The following is a 23,323-nucleotide window of genomic DNA, read 5'->3' as shown; positions in this document are numbered from 1 at the left end:
AACACAAATAAAGAACTGTCAATTTCTCAGAGGAACAAAGTTCATGAAAGAATATGTCCTTTGATATTTCAAGGTGGTTCCAAGAAAGTGGTCAGCCGTGGCTAGTTCCACTGTTCCAAAGTCGTGAATGTGCCCAGCCGGTGCACTCCGCGTTTCCAGTGAGAAAATGGAACAAGCAGAGTCCAATCAGCAAGGCGACACTTCTAGATCGGTGTACATTTCGCAAAATTGCTTCATCAGTTGGTCTCCAAAATATTTATCATCACTGCGAATTGCTATAGTATCTCAAGTTTATAAGGGTATACAATACCTCTGAAAGAAATAAAGTATGCTTACTCATCTGATTTATACAGAAAAAGCATTGTCTTCAGAAATACATTTCTATATAAATTGATACATGAAACATTCATGCTTACCACGCAATGTGATCAATGGACCTCAAGGGTTCTCCTGTCTTCCTAAGGGGTTTGAGAAAGCTAACCTAACCATTAATTTAAGCAGTTAAGCTTCAAAGATTACATACAGCTGTATCCTGACTGTAAGGGACAGTCTTTAAAAAAGTGGAAAAATGGAAAAAACAAATTAAAAAAGGTTTTGGAAAACTGAAACGCTGAATAATTGGGAGTCGGGATGAATCCTAGCCCCAAATTAAGTATTCTTTTCTCTTCTGGCGTAAAAAAATCGAGATGACAAGTTAACTACGAGGTCTGTTTTCGGGGAGGACCTCTCTGGGGTCTTGGTGCATAAGAAAAATCCCTTCTGCTGGGGCGTAGATAATATGAAGATCCATAAGATCCCCCACTAGAGATGCTTGAATTGGCGCGTTCAGCGGAAGAACCTTCCGACTCAAAGTTCCTCTTATCCCTAGCTCTACCTATAAAGGTTTGTTGCTTGGTGTTTTTGCCATGCCAAAAATATACTCTGTCTTGGGCATAATCCTCCTGATCTCAGGAATTTCTGATTTTTATATGACTCAGTATCCAAAGCATATTTGGCTAAATATTGTTCTAATTGAACTAATTGGGAATCAAACTGTTCATCTGACATGGTGGGTTTAATTTTGGTTTTTATCTTTTCAGCCTGGTGCAGAGAATTGGACAAGATAGGCGTATCTGTTATAGGCTCACATGACACTCACCTGTGTTACCTGGTGCCTGCTTGCTTCCCTGCCGCCTACCAATAGAGTGGGATAAGCTCTCATTGACACGTGGGGTTGAGGGGTACCACATGTCTGAACCCTAGAATGTCCCTTTCAGTTCTAAGATTGATTATAATTGTGATTATTTGTGCTTCTTTTACATTTAAAAAAAACCACCAGGAGGATGACATAATGCTGGAGAACTGCATTGTCATTGAATTAATTTTGACAAATACCAAGATAAACCAAAAAAAAACTTTTATCATTAAACTGTTTTGTTTATAACGTATATCTAGTTCTGAACTGGGGACCCAGCGTGCAGATTAAAAAAAAATCTACGTAATAGGATCACATTCAGAAATGGTTCTACAAGCCTGGGGAATCCCACATCTCAACTTTTTAAAAGAAAAGATTTGCTAGCCTAGCAACTCCATATAACGTATTACAAGAAAAGTGTAGTAAGGTGTGAATACAGGAAGGGGGAGACAGGATGAGGAAAATGGCTGAGGGGGACACAAAGATGGTGGGGGAAAGGAGGAGGCAGGAGAGGCAGAATGGTGGCGGCGACAGCAGTGGGGAAAGCAAGAGGCGAGACCAGTGCGGGGAGGATTTCCCCTTCCTCACAAGTTCCCTGTAGTTCCACTACTTGTGATTCTATAAGGGTGAACATGAGAGTTCCATTTGTATTGGGTTTTTTTTCCTTTTTGAGAGTGGATTTGGTGGTCTGGAAATATGTAATAAAATGATTCATAACAAAAGTCTGGGTGGAAACGTACCTGTTTAATTAGGAATTTGTGTATCTACAAACACCCGAGACTAGAGTCACATCTAGATATGGACTGTTATCATGATGTGCTATTGTACTCGGAGAATAATAACTGACTTAACTGACTGAGGTGTTAAGTAGCACATCAGTTACCAAGTTAGTGACAGATCTATATCTCTGTTACAGTGAATTTGCTGTTGGGCAAAGCCTCCTCAAAATAACTAGACATTCATACACATAAATCAAATTGGAAGGAAAACAGGAACAAGAATATAAAGATTATACTTAGCTGAAGCCATTGTAATTTTTTTTCCCTAGACACCCTGGTCGTGCTGGAAAAAGTTGGTAAGGGATGTTCTCACTTGAAGGAAAGCCAGCGCTGATGTCTTAACAGTCAGTATGAATAAACTCTGGGCATTTGTTGCAAGAGGGCAGACACTCAAGTAGACATACAAAGAAGTAGGGGCAGCTATCTGTTGATGTCAGGTAAGTTCGTGATCTGCAGATGTGAAACAACGTGCATTGCAAGAAAAAATCATTCCAAATGTTTTGGAATAATCCACTGTCTTCCAAAGGCTTCCCTTCATTTTTAGATCTGTAAATAAGCTTAAAAAGTCAATATTAATATTGCCTCATTAAACTGCATTTAATTGCAAGCCATAAATTATACTGCATATATTTCTGTCTCCTATAAAAAGCGGTAAATGTTGGATATAGACACCCCTGTATTTTTATTTTAACTTCATTTGTACCCTGTATTTCTCCCTAGTTGGGGACTCAAATTGACATACATCATATTCTCCATTTTTCCTTCGCAACATTGTGTATTTGGGCAATGATGCATTTATTGGAAGACACAAGATCAGAGTGTCCATTTAGTGTCATGATACTGGACCCCCTGATGATGATCACTATTTGCAAGTGAAGTATAGCTTTTGTGTTTGTGATACGTATTGTTTCCTTAGCCTTTTGTTGTTTTGGCTGAAGTATCCTCTTCTATCACTCTGAAAGTAAAAAAAAATAGTTCTGTGCTTGTTTGAGATCCCTCTGGAAGTAAGCTGGCTTTTTAAAATGTTCTAATATTCAGGTGTTTGAAATTTGATACTTTGTGCAGTCCTTTACAAATCCCAAGTTATGGTATGCTTTCATGCTTGTTGATATCGAGGCTAGAGTCACATCCTGGCATCTTGATTGTTTTGATGTGCTATAGTTCTCGGAGAAAGACTACTGATCTTTATTCACTTCTTGTGGCATTTCATGCCACAGTAAGTCACCAGATCAGTAACAATTCTTCTGATGGTACAAGTTTGATAGCGGAGACTGTTGTCTACTCTAATAAAACCAAAGCCAGGCAATTTTTAGAAGCTTAACAGGTTAACTGTAGAACAATCTTAAGAGAAATTTAGAGCTCCATTTTATTTAAGCGTTGTTCTCATTGTTTGGATTTCATTTTTGCAGTTCAGTGTATAACCTCAACAGGGCTGCCAAGTAAGCTTCTTCGCTGAATAGGAATTTGAACCTGCATCACATTGGCTTCAATCATGCTGATACCACACTTTCCTTTTTTTAATCAGGTGGCAACTATAAATGAATGCGCTGCTTGTTGAAAGTGAAGTTGGAGATTAGATTGCCTGTTTGGAAACTTAACCATGCCGCAAACTTGAATGCCAGACAAGTATTTACATTTAAGTGGGCACCACAATTTAAGAAAGATGTTGACAAGCTGGAACGTGTCCAGAGGAGAGCAACACCAGAGGAGATGGTGAGAGGTCTGGAGACCAAGTCCTATGAGGAAAGGTTGAAGGAGCTGGGTGTTTAGCCTGGAGAGGAGACGACTGAGAGGTGATATAACTATCTTCAACTTCTTGAAGGATTTGGAGGATGGTGCAGGGTTGTCTTCTGTTGCCCCAGAAGGTCAGACCAAAACCAATGGGTTGAAATTAAATCAGAAGTTTCCAGCTAAACATTAGGAAGAACTTTCTGACAGCTAGAGCAGTTCCTAAGTGGAACAGGCTTCCTCGGAGGTGATGGGCTCTCCTTAAGAGATTTTTAAGCAGAGGCTAGATAGCCATCCATCAGCAGTGCTGATTTTGTGAACTTAGGCTGGACAGTTGTGTCACTGTTTGGCTCTCGTGGCCCTTTCTTCACATGCCAAGGGTAATGCCGATTGCCACTTTGGAGCCAGGAAGCAATTTTCCTCCGGGCCAAATTGGCCAGGGGTCTTGGAGGTTTTTTTTTTTTTTTTGCCATCTTCTAGACATGAAGTAGGGATCACTGGGGGCGTGGGAGGTAGTTGCAAATTTCCAGCATTGTGCAGGAGCTTGGACTAGATGACCCTAGTGGTCTCTTCCAACTCTGATTCACTTATATCCTGTGTGCACAACCTGTAACCCATCACACATGGGCTAACCAAGGATTGAAGTGTTTTTGCTGTCTCACAGGTTTCCAAGCATCTAACAGGCACAACACAGTGCTAGTGAGCTGTTTGGGGATTACAAACTGTACAAGCCTGATTTATTGTGTATCTTGTATTATGTCTGGGGTATATGGCGGAACAGTAGACTGAAGTTCTGAGACTTTCATTGCAGGGCTCCTATACTGTCTTTGGGAAGGGTAAAGCTGCCTAATCGGATTGTAAAAACAAGATCTTTACAACAAGAGAAAATTAAGGGAGTTCAGTACTTGGTACGTTTGTGGCTTAATTTAATAAAAAGACTGCATAAAACTGCGAATTGTGTTGTTTTCAATTACTTATATGGGCATGGAAGTTTGAGGAATGAGTGGCTGTACTGGGGAGGGGAAAGGAGTCACGACAATCTAATCACACTTAACATACACTCATAGAAGGTATAGTATTCTCATGTTATATAGTGTTAATCCATCCACTTTTCCAGTATCATGCTCATTGCAGTTAATCACATTGCATATAGCAAATTATTCTAAAATGTACTGGCTATGTAAATTGGCATTACTGGCTGTTTGATCTCTTACTCTGATTTTAAATTGTTTGGCTCTTCGATGATAAAAGGCTCCTGTCTCTTGAACTGCCTCAAACTAGAAGCAAGGTTACGTACATACTGTGCCAGTGAAACTGAAGTTCCACTCCAGGAAAGGCTAGATTTTAAAATGTGCATACACTATGCAAATTAAATGTTAGCATAATCTCTACACTTTTTTCCTATTTTTTGTTATTGACTTTGTTAAACATGGACTATCCAAAGTACTGAAGTCCTCAATACAAGACACTAGTTATGTAGGCCTTGCCGATATTCATCGAAGTTCTGGGAAGCAAAGATTCTTGAATTCTGCAACCGTTCCAATACTCTGCACATTTCAGTGCTCCCATAGAATTATAGCACACACCTCTGGCTAACTGTACTGTGTGATACTTCAGGAACATTCCCATACTACACAAAGAGGTGCTGTCCTCACCCTATCAATTGCGCACCTGACAGGAGCGTAACAATTTGTCTTTTCAAATTCCCCCAGCTTCTGAGGATCTGAAAACATCTATCCAAAGGGCTAGCTGATTTAACAATTGTTTTGCCATGCTTCCCCAGTTTTCAAACCTGAAAAGTTTGTCTTCTGAGCTGAGAAACAGGCTGACTTGGGACTGCTAGTTCTCCCAGGGCAAGGCAACTTTCAACTCCAACCTTTCCTGCAGTAAAATTAAGATGTGACTGCTAAAGGATTTGTTGCAGCACAAACATGTCCACCAGAACACTGCATTAAGAATGCAATCTTTCTTGGTGCAGAAGCAAAACAATCTGAATTCTGCACTATCTGGAAATAGCAGCGGCACAAGAAATTCAAGCTGCTCAGCTTTCAATAGACCTTTCTTACACATTTCCATTTCAAGCCTAATCACTCCAATGTGTACTTCCTAAAAATCATAATGAACACTGATATTGTCAGGATTCTGAACTATGCAGCCAGTGTCATTTTGGCTTTTACATGGTGTGTGGTTCTGGCTACAAGGATCACATACGTTCAGTTTTCCTCTTGAGACCAATTCAGCAGTACCAGAATTGGCAGTAAGACTACACCATTACCATTAGTGTATCAAAACATACACACATATTTGAAACTTTATTCATGCCTGAATACATGGAAAAATCATTTATGCTACTAGCACACAGGCGCCACCAACTTCTTTGATTTTCTCTTCGGCTTTTCTGCTGAAGAATTTAGCTTTCACAATTACAGGCTGTTTGGGCAGCTTCCCCTTGCCCAGAACTTTGTAGTAGCCCTGGAAAAATGAAACATTAGTATAAACTTTTATGTAAACAAAGTGTGTTCTGAAACCATCAGCTTTCAGTAATTTCAATAATATTAACTGACTCGTATCCTTCCAAGTGCCAATAGAAGGTTTGCGGATTTCCCCCACAATCTCCCACCCCCCACCCCCACCCATCCCTTTCAACCTTCAGAACAATTGGTCTTGAGGTTGTGAGACTTGCACAGACATACACCCATGGCAGGGCATCTGTACAGATGAAAGAAAATGGCCTTCTTTTCCCAACAGCAAGTTTTTTCATACTTTTACCTCATTCTACTGTAGCTCCCTCCCCCATCTGGGCAGTTGTCCAAACAAGTCCCAGATCCCCAGGAATAAAGAAAAAAAAACGCACCTTCAACTGAAACTTCGTAGGATACATGGTGTAGACAACAGAATACTGTATCATACAGTAGTGCCCCTCTAACTTTTTGGAGATCATTTTATTAAACCAGGGACTTTTACTGTGAAACACCACCGCATATATGTATAAACTACAGGCGAAAAGCAGGAAAGTCCTGTTCACCGTATTGCCCAAGCATTTGTTCCACTACTCTTGAATCATAAAATGTTTAGCCACACAGTAAAATCAGGCATGTGGAACAAAGCCTCATCCTAGCAATTCACATAGTCATCATACTGAGGCTGAAAAGTCAGCAATACCAAACCACAAAGTGTTCTTAGACTACTGAGCAGTGAAATAATGGCCTAGGAAACGTCAGGATGTGACATCACCCCATGGGTCAGGAATGACCCGGTGCTTGCACAGGGGACCTTTACCTTTTATCTAGGCACATATGTTCATATGTTGTTTTCCATTTTACTATCTTCTAAACTACGTTTCTTTCAAATATGAAGATACTTCAGATTCCATTCAGAAACAAAGACTAAGAACCGCCTGAATATTTGCTCTTTCCCCACTTAAGCAAGAAGGAATAGGGTGAGATCTTGTGGTAAAGATCCCTATGTGCAAAGAAGGGGTAACTTTTTGCTGATAGACTCCCCACACTACAGCAGCCCTTTAACTCCCCACCCCCACCCAGGAGCAGCATTTGCAGGGTTGCATTTCAGGAGGAGAGGCAGGGAAATTGTGCTCCCCTGCACGGATGTAGGTGGGATCCAACCCATGTCTAGGAGAAAGAAAGAAAAGAAAGTTTTCCAATTTCTGTCTCAAGTTAAGTCCAAGAAAATAAGGTGGAAATAAATTTTACCCTTGAGGAAATTAACATTGTCTTAAACTTACTTTTGCTTCACTGACATCAACACCGTGATTTATGCCCACAACATTCTTAATTTGTGCAATACATTACTACAAGCCTTTCAGTAATAGACAATAAGTATAAAAAGTAGCTATGTACACCAGGAAGATATGCTTAAAAAGCAGTTTCAGAAAACAAGTGTTAGTGACACTTACTGAGCGCACAACATCTATAACAGGAGCTAATCCAGACTGGTTTTTGGCATAGTTGAGCCTTGTCTGCTCACTAACAAGAGTCCAGAGTTTATCCAGATTGACTGTAGGGCAGAAGTGTTGGTTCTTCTTCAAGTGGTAATGTCTCATACCAACTTTTCCAAAATAACCAGGATGGCTAGAAGGAAATCAAATGCAAAAATAAAGCCACTGGCTTCATTCACTATACAAGCACAGAATTACCTAACTGGAAGTACATACAAATAGGATATAATACTACTTTTACAGCCACCTGAACAAGAAATTATTTCTTCTTCATTTACTGACCCCACACATCCATCTTTTACTTTGTCCCACAGGCAACAAACTACTCTTTAGAAAAGTCTTGAGTCTTGACAGTTTACTAATTATTGTTACCCAGCCACACAAAATTGTTATCATCATCCTTCTGGTAACCCACACTGGAAAATTGCCTTCTGTCACTAACCAGGTGACTAACTGTACTACAGAAAGGACAGTCAGTAAATAAAGGTCAGCTCTTACTCTCCGAGTACTATAGCACACCATGATAACTGACCCCATCTAGATGTGACTCTAGTCTCTGTTGTTTTGGGATATCTGCCTTCTCGTGCTCAAGGCTGCAAACCTGAATTCACTTCCTATGAAATACATTCCACTGAACTTAGTAAGAGTTACTTCCGAGTGACTACATTAGGACCATGCTGTAAAATCACCAAAGATACTGTTCAGAAAAACACTGCAGTTGTCAAACCTGAGTCAAAGAGTAAAACATACTCTACAATAAGTACGTTATAAATAGACATGGTGTACTAACTAGCATAGCTCTCTGTTCTATACGAACAACCCATAAACAATTCATTGCTATTTGGCAACTAAATTAACTGATTAAATTGTAATAGAATGGCAGCATTGTTAAGGCATACTGAATAAATAAGTCTGTTATTTTACTTAACACATTTACAGCCTCACCCTTTCTTGTAACTAATTTAGATGCATGCATATACTTCTCATTGATCCAGGATTCCAGTAGGAGGTCTGCTGAGTTAATCATGTGCAAAGAAAGTTCAAGCTTTGTCCCATTACTCCAACTATCAGTTGCTGCCCAAACAATTGTGTTCATCAAGGGGAAAAAATGGCTGGATCAACATACAACTCTCACTTTATGTTGTGCGTGCCTAGCCAAAGGAAATTATATTTTTTTCTGTAGGTATTTTCCTCAATTTACTGATCAGTTTTAATTTCCATTTTTAGGCAAATCACCAAATAGTTAATCAATATTAAAGGCACAAATAGCAAACTAGATGAACTATCAAGATGCAATGTAACTGTGCTCTGCAGAGATTTTGTACAGCTTTTAGTTGAATGCTGCATTTACTAATTTCCCTATATATGTAACATAAGAACACAAGAAAAGCCATGCTGGATCAGACCAAGGCCCATCAAGTCCAGCAGTCTGTTCACACAGTGGTCAACCAGGTGCTTCTAGGAAGCCCACAAACAAGACAACTGCAGCAGCATTGTCCTGTCTGTCTTCCACAGCACCTAACATAACAGGCATGCTTCTCTCATACTGGATAGAATAGGTATGAATCATGACTAGTAGCCATGGATAGCCCTAACCTCCATGAACATGTCCACTCCCCTCTTAAAGCCTTCCAATTTGGCAGCCATTGCCACATCCTGAGGCAGGGAGTTCCACAATTTAACTATGCACTGTGTGAAGAAATACTTTCTTTTGTCTGTTTTGAATCTTTCATCCTTCAGCTTCAGCAGATGACCCCACATTCTAGTATTATGAGAGAGGGAGAAAAGCTTCTCCCTTTCCACTGTCTCCTCAATGTGCATAATTTTATAGACCTCTATCATTTCTCTCCTTGTTTTTTTTTCTAAGCTAAACAGCCTTAAGTGTTTTAACCGCTCCTCATAAGGCAGTTGCTCTAGCTGACACACTTCTCCCCCCTATGTCTGTTTCCAATGAAGACATCAATATAAAAAACCAGCATAACCTTAGCAAGCCCTGTAAGGAAGGCAGGAAAATAACCATGGGCAGCTAAGAAAAAAAGAAGACATAGCTTACTATTTGTCAAAATTAATTCTGTGGTGGTGCATACCCCCAGCATTACCACGACCTCCAGGATGCTTCCTGTGTTTGCCTAAAAAAAAAATCAGTTGAAGATTATAAATTATGTAATTGATTCATTAAAAACTGCTTGGAATAAAGATGTTATATACTCTATGCTTCTTCCCAGCCAACAACGGCCCTCAAGTCAGCCGTTATTAAAATCACTGTATAGCTGATCACACTCATAACATTATTATGGAATTTATAGATGCAACCAACAAGATCATCTTCTAAATTGCTTTAGATTACCAATAACCAAAGCAGCATACTTCCAAGCATTATGAAGCAGCACAGGCTAAGGGCCACTGCTCTATGAACAGTGGAAAGAGAAGAGTGTACCTTAGAAGAAGAGTAGGTTTTTATGTGCCGAATTTCTCTACCACTTAAGGAAGAATCAAACCGACTTACAATCACCTTCTCTTCCTGTCCCCACAACAGATACCCTGTGAGGTGGATGGGGCTGAGAGAGTTCTAAGAGAGCTGTGACTAGCCCAAGCTGTCTTCAAGTATAGGAGTGGGGAAACCAACCCAGTTCACTAGATAAGCATCCACCGCTCATGTGGAGAGGGGAATCAAACCACCACTCTTAATCACCACACCACACTGGCTCTCCTATACCATGCTGGCTTACTTTCCCACCCATTCGGCATACTGGCCAGCAAATACGTATGCTCTGCCATATCGTTCAGATAGGTGCCCTACACCCAACTGCAATCCTACATTCAATCTAGACTTGAACCAAATATAAACTACACACCAGAGTGGACAAATGCTAATGCATGGGACACCCATCGGTGAAGGCAGAGCCAGCACACCAACTTGGTAGGATGCACTCCCCCAACCCCACTCTTTCCCACCATGCCTAAGGCCAGCTTATCGTTAAACCAGCACCAAGTTAGGAAATAATCTAGTGGTTTTACCGATACGGCCGTGGCCATGGCTGACATGACCCCTCAGCTTCCGGGTCTTCCTCAGTTTGGAAGGCTTAAAATGAATGCAAAAAAAAATTCAGAATTACAACAAAATCCAAACCCACCAATCTTGGGAGTTACAAGGCTTCTGTCACAGAATATTATCATCCCCTAACATTAAATCATGCCCTGACCTGGATGGCCCAGGCTAGCCTGATCTCAGATGCTAAGCAGGGTCAGCCCTAGTTAGTATTTGGATGGGAGACCACCAAGGAATACCAGGGCTGCTGTGCAGAGGAAGGCACTGGCAAACCACCTCTGTTAGTCTCTTGCCATGAAAACCCCAAAAGGGGTCGCCATAAGTCGGCTGTGACTTGAAGGCACTTTACACACACACATTAAATCATACTGTTGCAAAAGCAAAAAAACACGAAGACATCTTAGTTTTCTAGGCCCGTCCAAGTCAGACAATGAATATGCAGTCCCATCTTTTAACTTTTAGGAGTACCACATGAGTTTTATCAGGGTTTAAATGTTTGTTATGCTCTAATGGTTTTACCAATTGTATAAGGCTTTCTTTATGCATGCCCGAAGGGTGAGCCCCCTCCCCTCAACTCTGGCCATTTAGGCACGGGAGGTTTCGCCTGAGACTCGCCGCCCTCTGGATGCACATTTCCCCCACCCAAATTTTCAAAACTCAAAAACAAGCCCCCATGCAGTGTTGTGACAAAACTGGGGGTTCGGGGGGGGGGGGGAGAGACGCAAGACCATTGTTTCAAGAAACAGTTATTTATTTGGAGCAGCTGCGACCCAGAGGCCCTAATGGGCAGAAATCTCTGAGTCCCGATCATACTGAGGAAAGAAGGGATATTTATCCAAATTCAAGATATGACAACCCATCAACATTCAGGGTAAAGCTGATAGCACTCCAGACATAGATGTGGCAGTAAAGTAAGTTTCACCCAGGTCACTTCTTCAGAAAGCTCATACCCTGCCAGAAAATATTTCTGTTAGTCTTTAGGGTGCAACTGGACTCTTGCTCTTTTCTACGACTGCAGACAGACTAAAGGCTCACGAAAGCTCATACCCTACCAGACAATATTTTTGTTAGTCTTTAGGGTGCAACTGGACTCTTGCTGTTTTTTATTCCTGCAGTCAGACTAAAGGCTCACGAAAGCTCATAAACTGCCAGAAAATATTTTTGTTAAGTCTTTAAGGTGCAACTGGACTCTTGCTCTTTTCTACTCCTGCAGACAGACCAACTCGGCTACCCACTGTGGATGAGTTTCACCCAGTTCTTGTTATGGTTCACTGTAACCCTCCGTTACAGAGACACCCTGCCCAGCAACAAGCTATTTCCCTTGCTGTCCTAATACATTTACAGAAAGGAAAAGAGATTATTGCAAACTGCTAAATCAGTGGATCTTCCATAGCCAGGGGAAGTCTACCTTGCTGTCTCAGCAGAGTTGTGAGGATTCGGATGGGGGGAAATGTGCATCTCGAGAGCGGCAAATCCCAGGGGAAACCGCCCGTGCATCAATAGGGCTTTGTGTCCTCGGCCTCCCAGGCAGCAAAGCGGGAGCCAGCCACGACCCCCCGCCCGCCCCTCACTGCACGCTACGACCCCCGCCTCCCCCCTCCCCCCTCCCCCGCCCGGGCTCCTGGAGACCAGGCCACGAGACCCCGCCACCTACCATCCTGCCGGGCTGGGCCGAGACAAGAGAGAGACGCGCCTCTCGCGAGACTTCGCGCCGCGCGAAGAACGAGACCGCTTCCCTCGCGGCGTCTCCAATTACGAAGACTGGGGGAGGGAGGTCAAAGAGGCGTGGGAGAAAGGGACCCGCGCAGCCTCGACGTCCGGTTCCGATTCGACTTCATTTGCGGGGTCGGAGTGGAGAAAGCCACGGGCATCGACATTGCAGTGGTTCTCAACCTGGGTTTTTTTTTTGGCTCCATTCCCCGCTTTCGCCTCTGGCCATTGATGCCTGGGAGGTTTGGCCTGGGATTTGCCACTCTCTAGATCAGTGGTTCCCAGCCTTTTTTCACTTGCGTACCCCTTGGCCCTGACCTGGATGGCCCAGGCTAGCCTGCTCTTGTCAGATCTCAGAAGCTAAGCAGGGTCAGCCCTGGTTAGTATTTGGATGGGAGACCACCAAGGAAGACCAGGGTTGCTGAGCAGAGGAAGGCACTGGCAAACCACCTCTGTTAGTCTCTTGCCATGAAAACCCCAAAAAGGGGTTGCCATAAGTCGGCTGCGACTTGAAGGCACTTTACACACACACCCCTTGGCAGCTCATTTCTGTAAATTGTACCCTTCATATTACCAAAATGTTTATAATTAATATAGTTGCTGTTATTTCAAATTTATATCTTCCCCATTATTCAGGTTTTTTTTTTTGCATACCTCTAAATCCCTGGTTCATACCCGTGGGGGTACACGTGCCCTGGGTTGGGAATCACTGCTCTAGATGCACATTTCCCCCATCCGAATGCTCAGAACTCAGGCGCCGTTTATGAATGGGGGTGTTTGCCTTGGATTTGCCACTCTCTACATCAGTGGTTCCCAACGTGGGGCACACGCCCCACGGGGGGGGGGGGGCAATTTGATTTTTTAAGTGGGGGCAATTCGAGAATGAGTTATTAACAGTGACTTTTTTTTTTTGCATTTCTTATGGCTCTAGGGGCTTCATATACAGTATATAAATATATATTGTGACATACAATGACTTTGATGGGCCAAGGGTCTGATTCAGTAGAAGGCAGCTTCATGGGTGTTCATAATCCCAGGGTTTGAAATCTCACAGATGTCGCCTTCAGCCTCTGGTTCCCAACCTTTTTTTGACCAGGGACCACTAGGACTTTTTTGTTCGGTGCAGGGACCCCAAGGTTCAAAATAAAGATTCCGAGAATTTGAAAATAAACTTTAATCATAACTGTTAGTTAAACATTAAACTTAGAATAATATTTGAATATATATTTTTATAATAGAGAACTTTTAATTGAAAATATTAATTTATTATGGGTTTATAATTTTGTTTTGTGGACCTTAATTTAGTTCTCGCGGACCTCTGGGGGTCCACGGACCCCTGGTTGGGAACCAGAGTGGGAGCAAGCTGTTCTTACCTGACTGCCATGTCTTTACAGCCTTCCCCTCTCCACAGATTTAGCATTTTTCATTTTCATTTATTGTTATGGCCATCGGCCAGCACAAAACAACAGATTTAACAGTACTGGCTGTTACCGCACTAGGTATTCCCAGCGATGTATCAAGAGTTTGGAAAAGTTATAAAACATTCTGTTCGCACTTTCAGTGTATTCCCACCGATGTATTAAGAGTTTGAAACTGTTTGACCGAGATGGTGAAGCATACAGTTTGATAAATCAGAATGATAATGAACAATTTTGGAGGGAATGGGAGGCTTGGAGAATGTACTGTGAAAATTATTTTTTAACGGGACCATTTAAAGGATACTCATTGATCTAATCCCTTATTCCTACTTTGTATTAATTTTTATATTAGGTATTGATTTTATAAAGTTGGATACGACAAGAACAGATTAATTAAAATAATATTGGGATTAGTTCCGTTAGCAAAAGATTATACAATTTAATTTTAGACGGAAGAGGGAGAGGGGGAAGTCATTTGATTGTTAAATTAGAAATACTATTTGTTTTTCTCTTTATTATTATTATTATTATTATATTGTTTTTATGGATATATTAAATCAGGGGTGGGGAACGTCAGGCCCGGGGGCCGTTTAAGGCCCGCAAAATCATTTGGTCTGGCCCTTTGTGGGTCCTGACAGATCTCTAACTCAGAAGGATCTAAGAAAGGCGATCTGCCCCCTCCCGCAGACAGGAATAGCCTCTATTCAAGACGGATGTGAGTTTGTTTTGCTGAGAAAAGGAACCTTTTCCCCCTTGCAGAAAAGTCGTTAGCTGTGGAGTTGCTAGGACCGCCCAAGAAACTGCGTTAACCCTTTCTCACCCAGGCCATGGAGAAACGTATTCCCTCTGTACTACAAGAGGGCTGGGGGCAGAAGGGGTGACAATGGAGGGGTTAAAGGGGGCAGGGCCAGAATGCATGTGGGTGGGTGAGTTCTTAGCCAGTGTGTCCTCATTTCATCCCTGCAGGCGGAGGTAGCAGGAGCCGGCTGTGGAATCTGGCCCCGACCATTCAGAGCAGGAGCAACTCAGGTGTGCAGCTGGACCGCTACGCCTAGCTGGTGCAACAGACCATCCTGTGCCACTGGTTGGATGCCTGCCTGCTTGCCCATGCCGGGGGAGAGGTCATCTGGGGCAGCTGCCTACTTGGGGCTTGGTCGGCTAATTTTAAGTTGATAATTTTGTATGGCCCACGAATGATGTTATAAATATCCAAATGGCCCTTGGCAGAAAAAAGGTTCCCCACCTCTGTATTAAATGAAGAAAAATAAAAAATTATTTATTTTTTTAAAAAAGAAACTGTTATAAAAAATACTGTTCGCACTTTGTTTGGCCCCTTTAGCTGTGAAGACATCTTCCAACCATTTTTTAGCCGTGGCAAAAACCCTTTTAAAGCAATGTTTTTTATAACATTTTCAAACTCTTGCTACATCGCTGGGAATACCTAGTGCGGTGATAGCCAATATCTTGTTTGGGGTTTGTGTGTGTGTCAATGATTTTGATCGTGCCTGTTCTATTTTTCTACATGCATTTCTATGCAGCTTTTACCACGCACATGGAGGCTTTTTTACCACCTATGATCGGAGTCTTTCTAGAGAACCGTGAAGACCGTCATCCTTTAAATCTCGCGATACTTGTGCCCCTCCATTTGCACAAACGCAACCGATCACAACAGAGAACTGTGGTTCTCTGACCTATCTCTAACATGGGGACGGGAGAGACCGCGCACATGTAGTTCGTGTGCCAGTATTCTAGGTTTCTGATTAACAGAGTTGGGGTGGATTGTTTGGACATTTGGGAGGCAAGGCATCGTTTGGTCTTCTACTAGATTTTATGATGGAGAGGAAAAGAGGAAAACTTCCTTTTAAATGGAAAAAGTCATAGTTCATAAAAAGAAGGCTTTATTTCTTATTCATTGACAAAGGGAGCTTTGACTCTTGAAAGTGTATAACTCGAAAATCTTTTTGGTCTCTAAGGTGCTACTGGACTCGAATCTAGCTGTTCTTGTTCTCATGTCTCCAAAATGTTTTTAGGGTCAAGAGCTCACTCAAGTCGCAGCACTGCTTTCTTTCTCATGCCCTGCCTGGCCAATGCCTCTCCTCAGCCAAAAAAGGTTCTAGGAAGTTGAGGTGAGCTTAGCTGTTCTTGCGATTTTTTGCCCCTCTACCTTGTTCATTTCATATATAAAAGCTGGTTTGCTGACCTAAGCATGAGCCCTGTGGCGCAGAGTAATAAGCTGCAGTACTGCAGTCGAAAAGCTCTGCTCACGACCTGAGTTCGATCCCGACGGACGCTGGTTTCAGGTAGCCGGCTCAAAGTTGACTCAGCCTTCCATCCTTCTGAGGTTGGTAAAATGAGTACCCAGCTTGCTGGGGGTAAAGGGAAGATGACTGGGGAAGACACTGGCAACCCACCCCGTAAACAAAGTCTGCCTAGGAAACGTCGCGATGTGATGTCACCCCATGGGTTAGGAATGACCCGGTGCTTGCACAGGGGACCTTTATCCTTTTTACCTTGCTGACCTAAAACATAGATCTTAACACACAGAGAGAAATGCATAACATTTATTTCAAGTCTCTAACATTATTTTATCTTAATGATGAAAGAAAAGCCAAACTAGATGCTAATAAGGGCTCATCCAGCAAGCTTTCTCCAGCAGTGGCTAGCCATGTGCCCTTGTGTTGGATATGTCGGCCGGCAGGCCGCAAATCTAGCTGAAAGATCGTCCCATAATATAGTAAAAAAAATTCGTACAAGGGGAGCCTACTTTATTCCAGCTGCTGTTAGATTGTTTCAGGCAAAGTCTATGGCCCAGATGTTGTACAGAACCTTACTGGGTTCCTCTATGTCCAGTTATGCCCCACTGGAACGGGTCCAAGCTAAATTTCTTAGAGCATTACTCCAAATACTATCATGCGTATCAAATTCCTGGGTGCGTTTGGAGACTGGGATGTTAAAGGTGGAGCTAGGATTGGTCTCTCCTCCATTTATCTCTGGCTGAAAGAGCTGGGGGCAACTGAAGGCCTTCGGCCATTACTTGTTGGTGAGGATTTTCAATCCAGATGGTGGCAACAGACTGAGAGGAGAGTCAAAAGTCTGGGATTCTCCACCCACTTTCTGTTAGAGCACAACGGTGACCAAGTAAAGCAATTAGTTAGGCAGAGGCTCTTTGACATTGAACGCCAAAACGAGCTTGTGAGCTCTCCAGCTGATTGGGGCCAAAAACGCAAGACTTAGGCTAATTTCCCCTCTCCCTAACCTAACAAAGGACAGCTCTGAGGAAGAGAGGTTGAGGAATCTCCTACGGGAAGGGTCAGCCCAGACGACAAAAAAAGTAGCTAAATTCTGCGCTACTATATACAAGATTCGTCAGATAAAGCGGGGGCTTGGCAATCTAACCTAAAATGGAGAATGTTATTTTAATCTGAGGTTTTTTAGTTAATTTATTTATCTATTTAAGAATTATATATCTCATAGTTATATACTGCATCTTTTAATTCTATCTTGTAATTGATATGAATATTTTAATGGCTTGGCCGTATTAATAAATAATCTGAATCGGATATGTCGGCCAGTTGGTATTCGCAATCTCTAGGTAAGAACATAAGAAAGGCCCTGCTGGATCAGACCAAGGTCCATCAAGTCCAGCAGTCTGTTCACACAGTGGCCAACCAGGAGCCTCTAGGAAGCCACAAACAAGACGACTGCAGCAGCACCATCCTGCCTGTGTTCCACAGCACCCAAGATAATAGGCATGCTCTTCTGATACTAGAGAGAATAGGTATGCAGCACGACTAGTATCCATTTTAACTAATAGCCATGGATACCCCTTTCCTCCATGAATATGTCCTCCCCTCTTAAAGCCTTCCAAGTTGGTAGCCATCACCACATCCTGGGGCAGGGAGTTCCACGTTTATCGGTTTTGAATCTGTCACCCTCCAGCTTCAACAGATGACCTCGCGTTCTAGTATTATAGGAGAGGGAGAAAAACTTCTCCCTGTCCACTTTCTCCAAACCATGCATAATTTTATAGACCTCTATCATGTCTCCCCTCAGCCACCTTCTTTCCAAGCTAAACAGCCCTAAGCGTCTTAACTGCTCCCCATAGAACAGTTGCTGTAGTTCCCTAATCATTTTGGTTGCTCTTTTCTGCACCTTCTCAAGCTCTGTAATATCCTTTTTTAGGTGTGGTGACCAGAAAAGGATATTACAGAGATTGAGAAGGTGCAGAAAAGAGCAACCAAAATGAGGCCTGGAGTTCTCCCAGAATTATAGCTGATCTCCAGACTAAACAGATCAGTTCTACTGGAGGAAACTAAAGCTTTGTAGGGTAAACTGTCCAGCATCATATCCCTGCTCAGCTCCTTCCCCTCCTCAAACTGCCCTCCCCGGGCACCACCCCAAAGCTTCAGGAATTCTCCAACCCAGAGTTGGCAACCATACAGCCCATTTATCCCAGGTATCTGGGACTCTGATATGCTGCATACGAATACAGAGGTTTCATTTTTAACTTATTGCAGCTCAAAGGTATTTATCTGTGAAGTTGTCTAATATTTTTCAAAATTCATCTAAACTATTGGCCACCATCAACATATCTTGTGATGCATTTCATAAGTGCACTTTGGAGAACTACCAGTAGTCTGTCCTGAACATTTTTTTTCAATCTTATATCCCACCCTCTCCAACAGAGCTGCCAAACAGTTTCATTAGATGTCCTAGTATTCTAGTATATTGAGATGGAGAGACATAGCATATAAAAATGTGGAGAATACTGTGTGACAGAGACCAATTAAGGCTGCAGTATAATGTGTTCTTGCTTCAGAGTAATTCCCATTACACTGTGGAATTTACTATGGAATAAACATGCTTAAGGCCACAGTTGTAAGGCTTTTTATACAGCTGCACCGCTTACTTTCTGTATTCTTTTGACAAGTGGCCATGCAACCTCTGGTTACAATTAGCTGAATCACAGAAACTCAATTCGATCTCCTTGAACAACAACAGAGGCTGCTTCGAGGGATGTGTGTTGATTGGGGTCCCCAAAGTACTGACCATGGGGGCTATATGACACGCTGTGACTGAATCTGAGTTCAGTTTGTTAAACACCAGTATTCTCAATGACTTGATCAAAATTTATGAATGACTAGCTCTAGGTCTATAATTGTCTGTAAATTGTACAAATAAAGTTGATTAACATTTTTTGCATTACAATTAAAATCCATATTTTTGAATAACTAAGGCTATACTTCACTATCGTTATCAATTTTAAAAAAATGCAGCTAGCAACCCTTGGATTTCTGATCATATTGCCCACTACTGAAAAAAATTGTCTGCTCCTGAAGTAGAAGTTAGGTTGATTAGTTAGTTGGCCGTGGCACAGAGTGGTAAGCTGCAGTACTGCAGTCCAAGCTCTGCTCATGACCTGAGTTCGATCCCAACGGAAGTCAGTTTCAGGTAGCCGGCTCAAGGTCGACTCAGCCTTCCATCCTTCCGAGGTCGGTCAAAGGAGTACCCAGCTTGCTGGGGGTAAAGGGAAGATGACTGGGGAAGACACTGGCAAACCACCCCGTAAACAAAGTCTGCCTAGGAAACGTCGGGATGTGATGTCACCCCATGGGTTAGGAATGACCCGGTGCTTGCACAGGGGACCTTTACCTTTTAATTCAACTGAATACAATACATAGAAGAAATAAAAGGATTCTAATGAATATGGACATTTGACACCAGTATTTACAAAATTTATTAGAAATCATACATACATTAGGAAAGGACGGGCTGTACCTAATCACTGGTAACCTATGTGTCAAAAGGCCAGATAACTCTCCATGTTTAGTAATCATAGTGCAGAATGTATAATGATTTACTGATCATCGTTTTAAACAAAGCAGATATTCTGTGATTCTGAATCAAGTACCTTATTAGGGAGTAACTTGTTATTTTTTCCCCATGACAAATGAATTAGAAGGGAGGGAAAAACTAATATATATATATATATATAAACTCTGTCATATAAAAATCAGACCTCTGTCATGTACCCCCGCCCCCTAATTCCCAGGCTGGAGTTCATTCACTTCCATAATACATCACGTAGCTCTCACAAACACCTGTAGAAGTCAGTGGTTCCGCTGAGACAGTCAGCTGCACATAATAAGCTATTCAGTTTGCACTAAGCACAACTCAATTCATACCAAAGAAAGAAGCACCTGTTATTTTCAGTAATATACAAATATTACCACAGTTGTCTGTGCTCACGACAAAAAAAGGACACTTACAGCACATTATTTACAAATATTTGTCCAATTTTTTGTTTTGTTTTTGCTGGCACACGCTCAAACAACATTTGCAGTAACTTCAACTTGTGATCAGGACCAGAATCAGAATTGCTGCAGGCGGTGTTCTGTGCCCAGTGTCATAAACAGTCTTTGGATCCACATCTCAGTAGAAAGGAATTAATTCTTCTTGTGAAGGAACTTCATTTTATTTCCTGTGAAACAAAAAAGGAGGCCCACAATTATGAACATACATTAAAAGCCCTTGGGAATTCAATACCACACAGGCTGCAATACTACCATGTTTTGGACTGGATTCTACCATTCTTCTCCGCCAATAGTAGAACCTTCATCTGACAGAGCTTTCCTCTTTTGCCAGATGAACAGTGCAGTCCTCCGCAATGTTACTTCAGTCAAAGCCAACTGAAATCAATGGGATTAGGCTAGAGTAACTCTGGATAACTCCGGAGATAAAAGTGTCTCCTTGCACTTTTATTCCCATGAGAATTTTCGTATTTCCTGTAAAATATTTTATTTTCACCTTTTTGCTTCAATTGAGCTATTTGTAATAAGTAAAAGTTACATATGCATTGCATATCTAGAGAATAGGCAGGTTATATAGGTAGAGCGCAAGGGTTTGGGTTGGGGATTTTGTATGTCTATTACTTTGAGTGCATGCAGAATCTGCCCACGTGAGTGCTTATCTTCAAATCAGAGTAATACGACATTCTCCAGTTCACAGATATTTATGGTTTTGGAATAATGGGGGGAGGGGAGGTGGCTTGCTATAGACCTAGCCTGTCACATCTCAGAAGCTAAGCAGGGTCGATATTTGGATGGGAGACCACCAAGGAAGAGTCTGCAGAGGAAGGCAATGGCAAATCACCTCTGCTTCTCACTTGCCTTGAAAGCCCCTTTCTGGGGTTACCATAAGTCTGCTGCGACTTGATGGCACTTTACAAACACACAATAGGAGGGGGTATTTTCAGAATGCACAAAATCTGAGAACTCAGTGCTACAAGACACACTGGGTAGAAAATATTTATTCTGCATTTTTTCAGTTCTCTGTCACCTATGTACGTGCTAAAACTGGTGTATTAATTGGTACCTTCTAAGGGAGATCCAACAGTGGTACTCTAGCCATTAAATTAGTTGGTCTGTCGAGTTTTAGGAATGAAGTTCTTCAGTTACAACATGCAATAATCGGATATATCCGCTAGCATAACTGTGTATAAATAGCATATGGAAATTTTGTACCGATGTGTAAATCTAAAGAGTAAATTAACTAGTAATTTAAAGCACCATTGTCTGAAATTCTAACAGTACATTGCAAACAAGAGAAGAATCAAAGAAATGCAAAGTTTTCCACATTTAAAAGTCATGGCTTAGGAGTTCCCAGGGGAAAAAGTTATCATACATTTCTGTGGCCAGATAACAGTCAGATATGAGACTTTGGTTTGATCTGTGAAAGCCTCAAAAGATGTTTCAGTTTTTACAGGCATTTAATTATTAAGTAAAACATGTTACCAGTTCTTGGGAAGAAAGGTTCTTTCATTACTTGTTAATAAATGCATTCTTCTGTATAGGAGATGCTACAATGAAAGACCCTCTAGGAACAGTATGTGCTGCATGAGAGAAGCTTTCTTTAGCATTTTTTTTCAACATGCACATAAGTTCAGACTTGGAACTCAAACATTTCCAGACCAATTTTTTCCTTACCGAGTCCTCGTAGAAACTTATTTACTCCACTTTGTTCAGTGTCTGGAAGTTCTTCCAAATACTGTTCAACCCTCTGTTCAAAGAGACCTGTGGGAAGTGGATGAAAGAGAAACCATTGGTCTTTTTCCAAGAAAAAGGGGGATCGAGCTCTAGTGCTTGTATTGTTGTCACAGCCACAGAGCCAGTTTTCAAACACTTTTTGTTCAGCATTGCGTTCCACAGCCTTTACAAAATCCTAGGCTTTGCAGAGTTCCCTCTCGTCAGTCATCTCACTCACAAGCTTCTTCCCCTCCAGGACACCTTTTCCCCCTTTAATGCAACAACGTACAACTTCAAGGAATAATGGTTTCTTGTGGATTCAGCAAAAAAAGTGGAAACAGTTGCCTTAGTAATCAGATTAACTGCAAAATGTTCATTAAATGATAGGAAGTGTGGTATAGTGCTTCGTGTGTTGAACTGGAATCTGGGAGGCCCATGTTAAAATACCCACTCTGCCACAGAAGCTTGATGGGTGGCCATGAGCCAAATAAAACGAAAGTCCAGTGGCACCTTGAAAACTAACAACATGTACAGCCCATTCCTGACCTCAAAGGACAAAAGTCCTTTGGAGGCCAAAAAGGGGCTGCCGCCGGCCATCCCACTTAGAATAATAGAATCATAGAGTTGGAAGAGACCACCAGGGTCATCTAGTCCAACCCCCTGCACAATGCAGGAATTTCACAACTACCTCCCCCACACACACCCAGCAACCCCTACTCCATGCCCAGAAGATGGCAAGATGCCCTCCCTCTCATAAACTGCCTAAGGTCATAGAATCAGCATTGCTGACAGATGACCATCTAGCCTCTGCTTAAAAACCTCCAGGGAAGGAGCACTTACCACCTTCCGAGGAAGCCTGTTCCACTGAGGAACTGTTCTAACTGTTAGAAAATTCTTCTTAATGTCTAGACAGAAACTCTTTTGATTTAATTTCAACCCATTGGTTCTGGTCCGACCTTCTGGCACCATCCTCTATATGACAGCCTGAATGGCAACAATACTCTAGGTGAGGTCTAACCAGAGTAAAGCGATACCATCACTTCACGTGATCTGGACACTATACTTCTATTTTTGCAGCCATATAGTGCATCAACAGAAGTATAGTGTCCAGATCACGTGAAGTGATGGTATCGCTTTGCTCCGGTTAGACCTCACCTAAAGTATTGTTGCCATTCAGGTGGGCTCAGATGCCGGTGGGGGGACCCGGACTCCGGTTTTCCAGTGCTGCCATGGCAGCGCCACCCAGAGATGCTGGCTGGGCCTTCAGTTGGCGTCTCGGGGCGTTCCTGGGGCAAAATGCCCCATTTAAAAAAATTAAAAGCCTCCCAAAGGCTTTTTAAAGCCTTTCAGTGGGCGGGAAACGGCTTTGGAGGCTCTGCCACAGCACCTCTTCCACGCTGTCCCTGGCTGCTGAAGGGTCAGGAATGGGCTGTTATTTCAATATGAGCTTTTGTGAGTCACAGCGCACTTCATCAGATAGATGTAC

General features: G+C 42.2%; 2 protein-coding genes and 3 non-coding genes across 6 annotated transcripts in view; 2 read left to right on the top strand and 3 right to left on the bottom strand.

Moving 5' to 3' along the window:
- The first annotated feature begins 1,947 nt into the window (after positions 1–1,947).
- On the top strand, positions 1,948–2,073 carry LOC130479846 (small nucleolar RNA SNORA3/SNORA45 family). Its single transcript, XR_008933393.1, has one exon. It is a non-coding gene; the product is annotated as a small nucleolar RNA SNORA3/SNORA45 family (small nucleolar RNA).
- Positions 2,074–3,063: 990 nt separating this feature from the next.
- Positions 3,064–3,194, top strand: LOC130479845 (small nucleolar RNA SNORA3/SNORA45 family). Its single transcript, XR_008933392.1, has one exon. It is a non-coding gene; the product is annotated as a small nucleolar RNA SNORA3/SNORA45 family (small nucleolar RNA).
- A 2,804-nt stretch (positions 3,195–5,998) lies between these two features.
- RPL27A (ribosomal protein L27a) lies at positions 5,999–13,779 on the bottom strand. The gene is made up of 5 exons (XM_056851942.1): positions 13,769–13,779; positions 10,655–10,722; positions 9,690–9,765; positions 7,595–7,769; positions 5,999–6,153 (listed from the first exon to the last, which is right to left on the bottom strand). Exons 1-5 carry the CDS (start codon positions 13,777–13,779, stop codon positions 6,025–6,027), a joined length of 459 nt encoding a protein of 152 aa, XP_056707920.1. The 3' UTR covers positions 5,999–6,024.
- LOC130479847 (small nucleolar RNA SNORA3/SNORA45 family) lies at positions 8,066–8,196 on the bottom strand. Its single transcript, XR_008933394.1, has one exon. It is a non-coding gene; the product is annotated as a small nucleolar RNA SNORA3/SNORA45 family (small nucleolar RNA).
- A 6,394-nt stretch (positions 13,780–20,173) lies between the features above and the next one.
- Positions 20,174–23,323, bottom strand: part of DENND2B (DENN domain containing 2B) — a 94,431-nt gene continuing 91,281 nt past the window's right edge. For both annotated transcript variants that reach the window (XM_056850706.1, XM_056850707.1), the window contains exons 18-19: positions 21,799–21,885; positions 20,174–20,294 (exon numbers count right to left, since the gene is read on the bottom strand). In XM_056850706.1, the coding sequence (XP_056706684.1) occupies positions 20,260–20,294; positions 21,799–21,885 (122 nt within the window). In that variant the 3' untranslated portion in view covers positions 20,174–20,259. The remainder of the gene's footprint in view (positions 20,295–21,798; positions 21,886–23,323) is intronic.

Source organism: Euleptes europaea, chromosome 6 (genome assembly GCF_029931775.1).
Source record: "Euleptes europaea isolate rEulEur1 chromosome 6, rEulEur1.hap1, whole genome shotgun sequence".
NCBI lineage: Eukaryota > Metazoa > Chordata > Lepidosauria > Squamata > Sphaerodactylidae > Euleptes > Euleptes europaea.
The sequence above is the reverse complement of the archived record's forward strand: the minus strand, read 5'-3'. Positions and strand labels throughout refer to the sequence as shown.

What these genes read in the sequence shown, in the direction of transcription:
- RPL27A (XM_056851942.1), bottom strand. An exon ending in AGAATTAATTTTGACAAATA is followed by an intron (nt 7,770 to 9,689) that starts GTAAGCTATGTC and finishes ATTTCCTTCTAG; the next exon opens with CCATCCTGGTTATTTTGGAA. An exon ending in TTATAGATGTTGTGCGCTCA is followed by an intron (nt 6,154 to 7,594) that starts GTAAGTGTCACT and finishes TCATTTTTCCAG; the next exon opens with GGCTACTACAAAGTTCTGGG.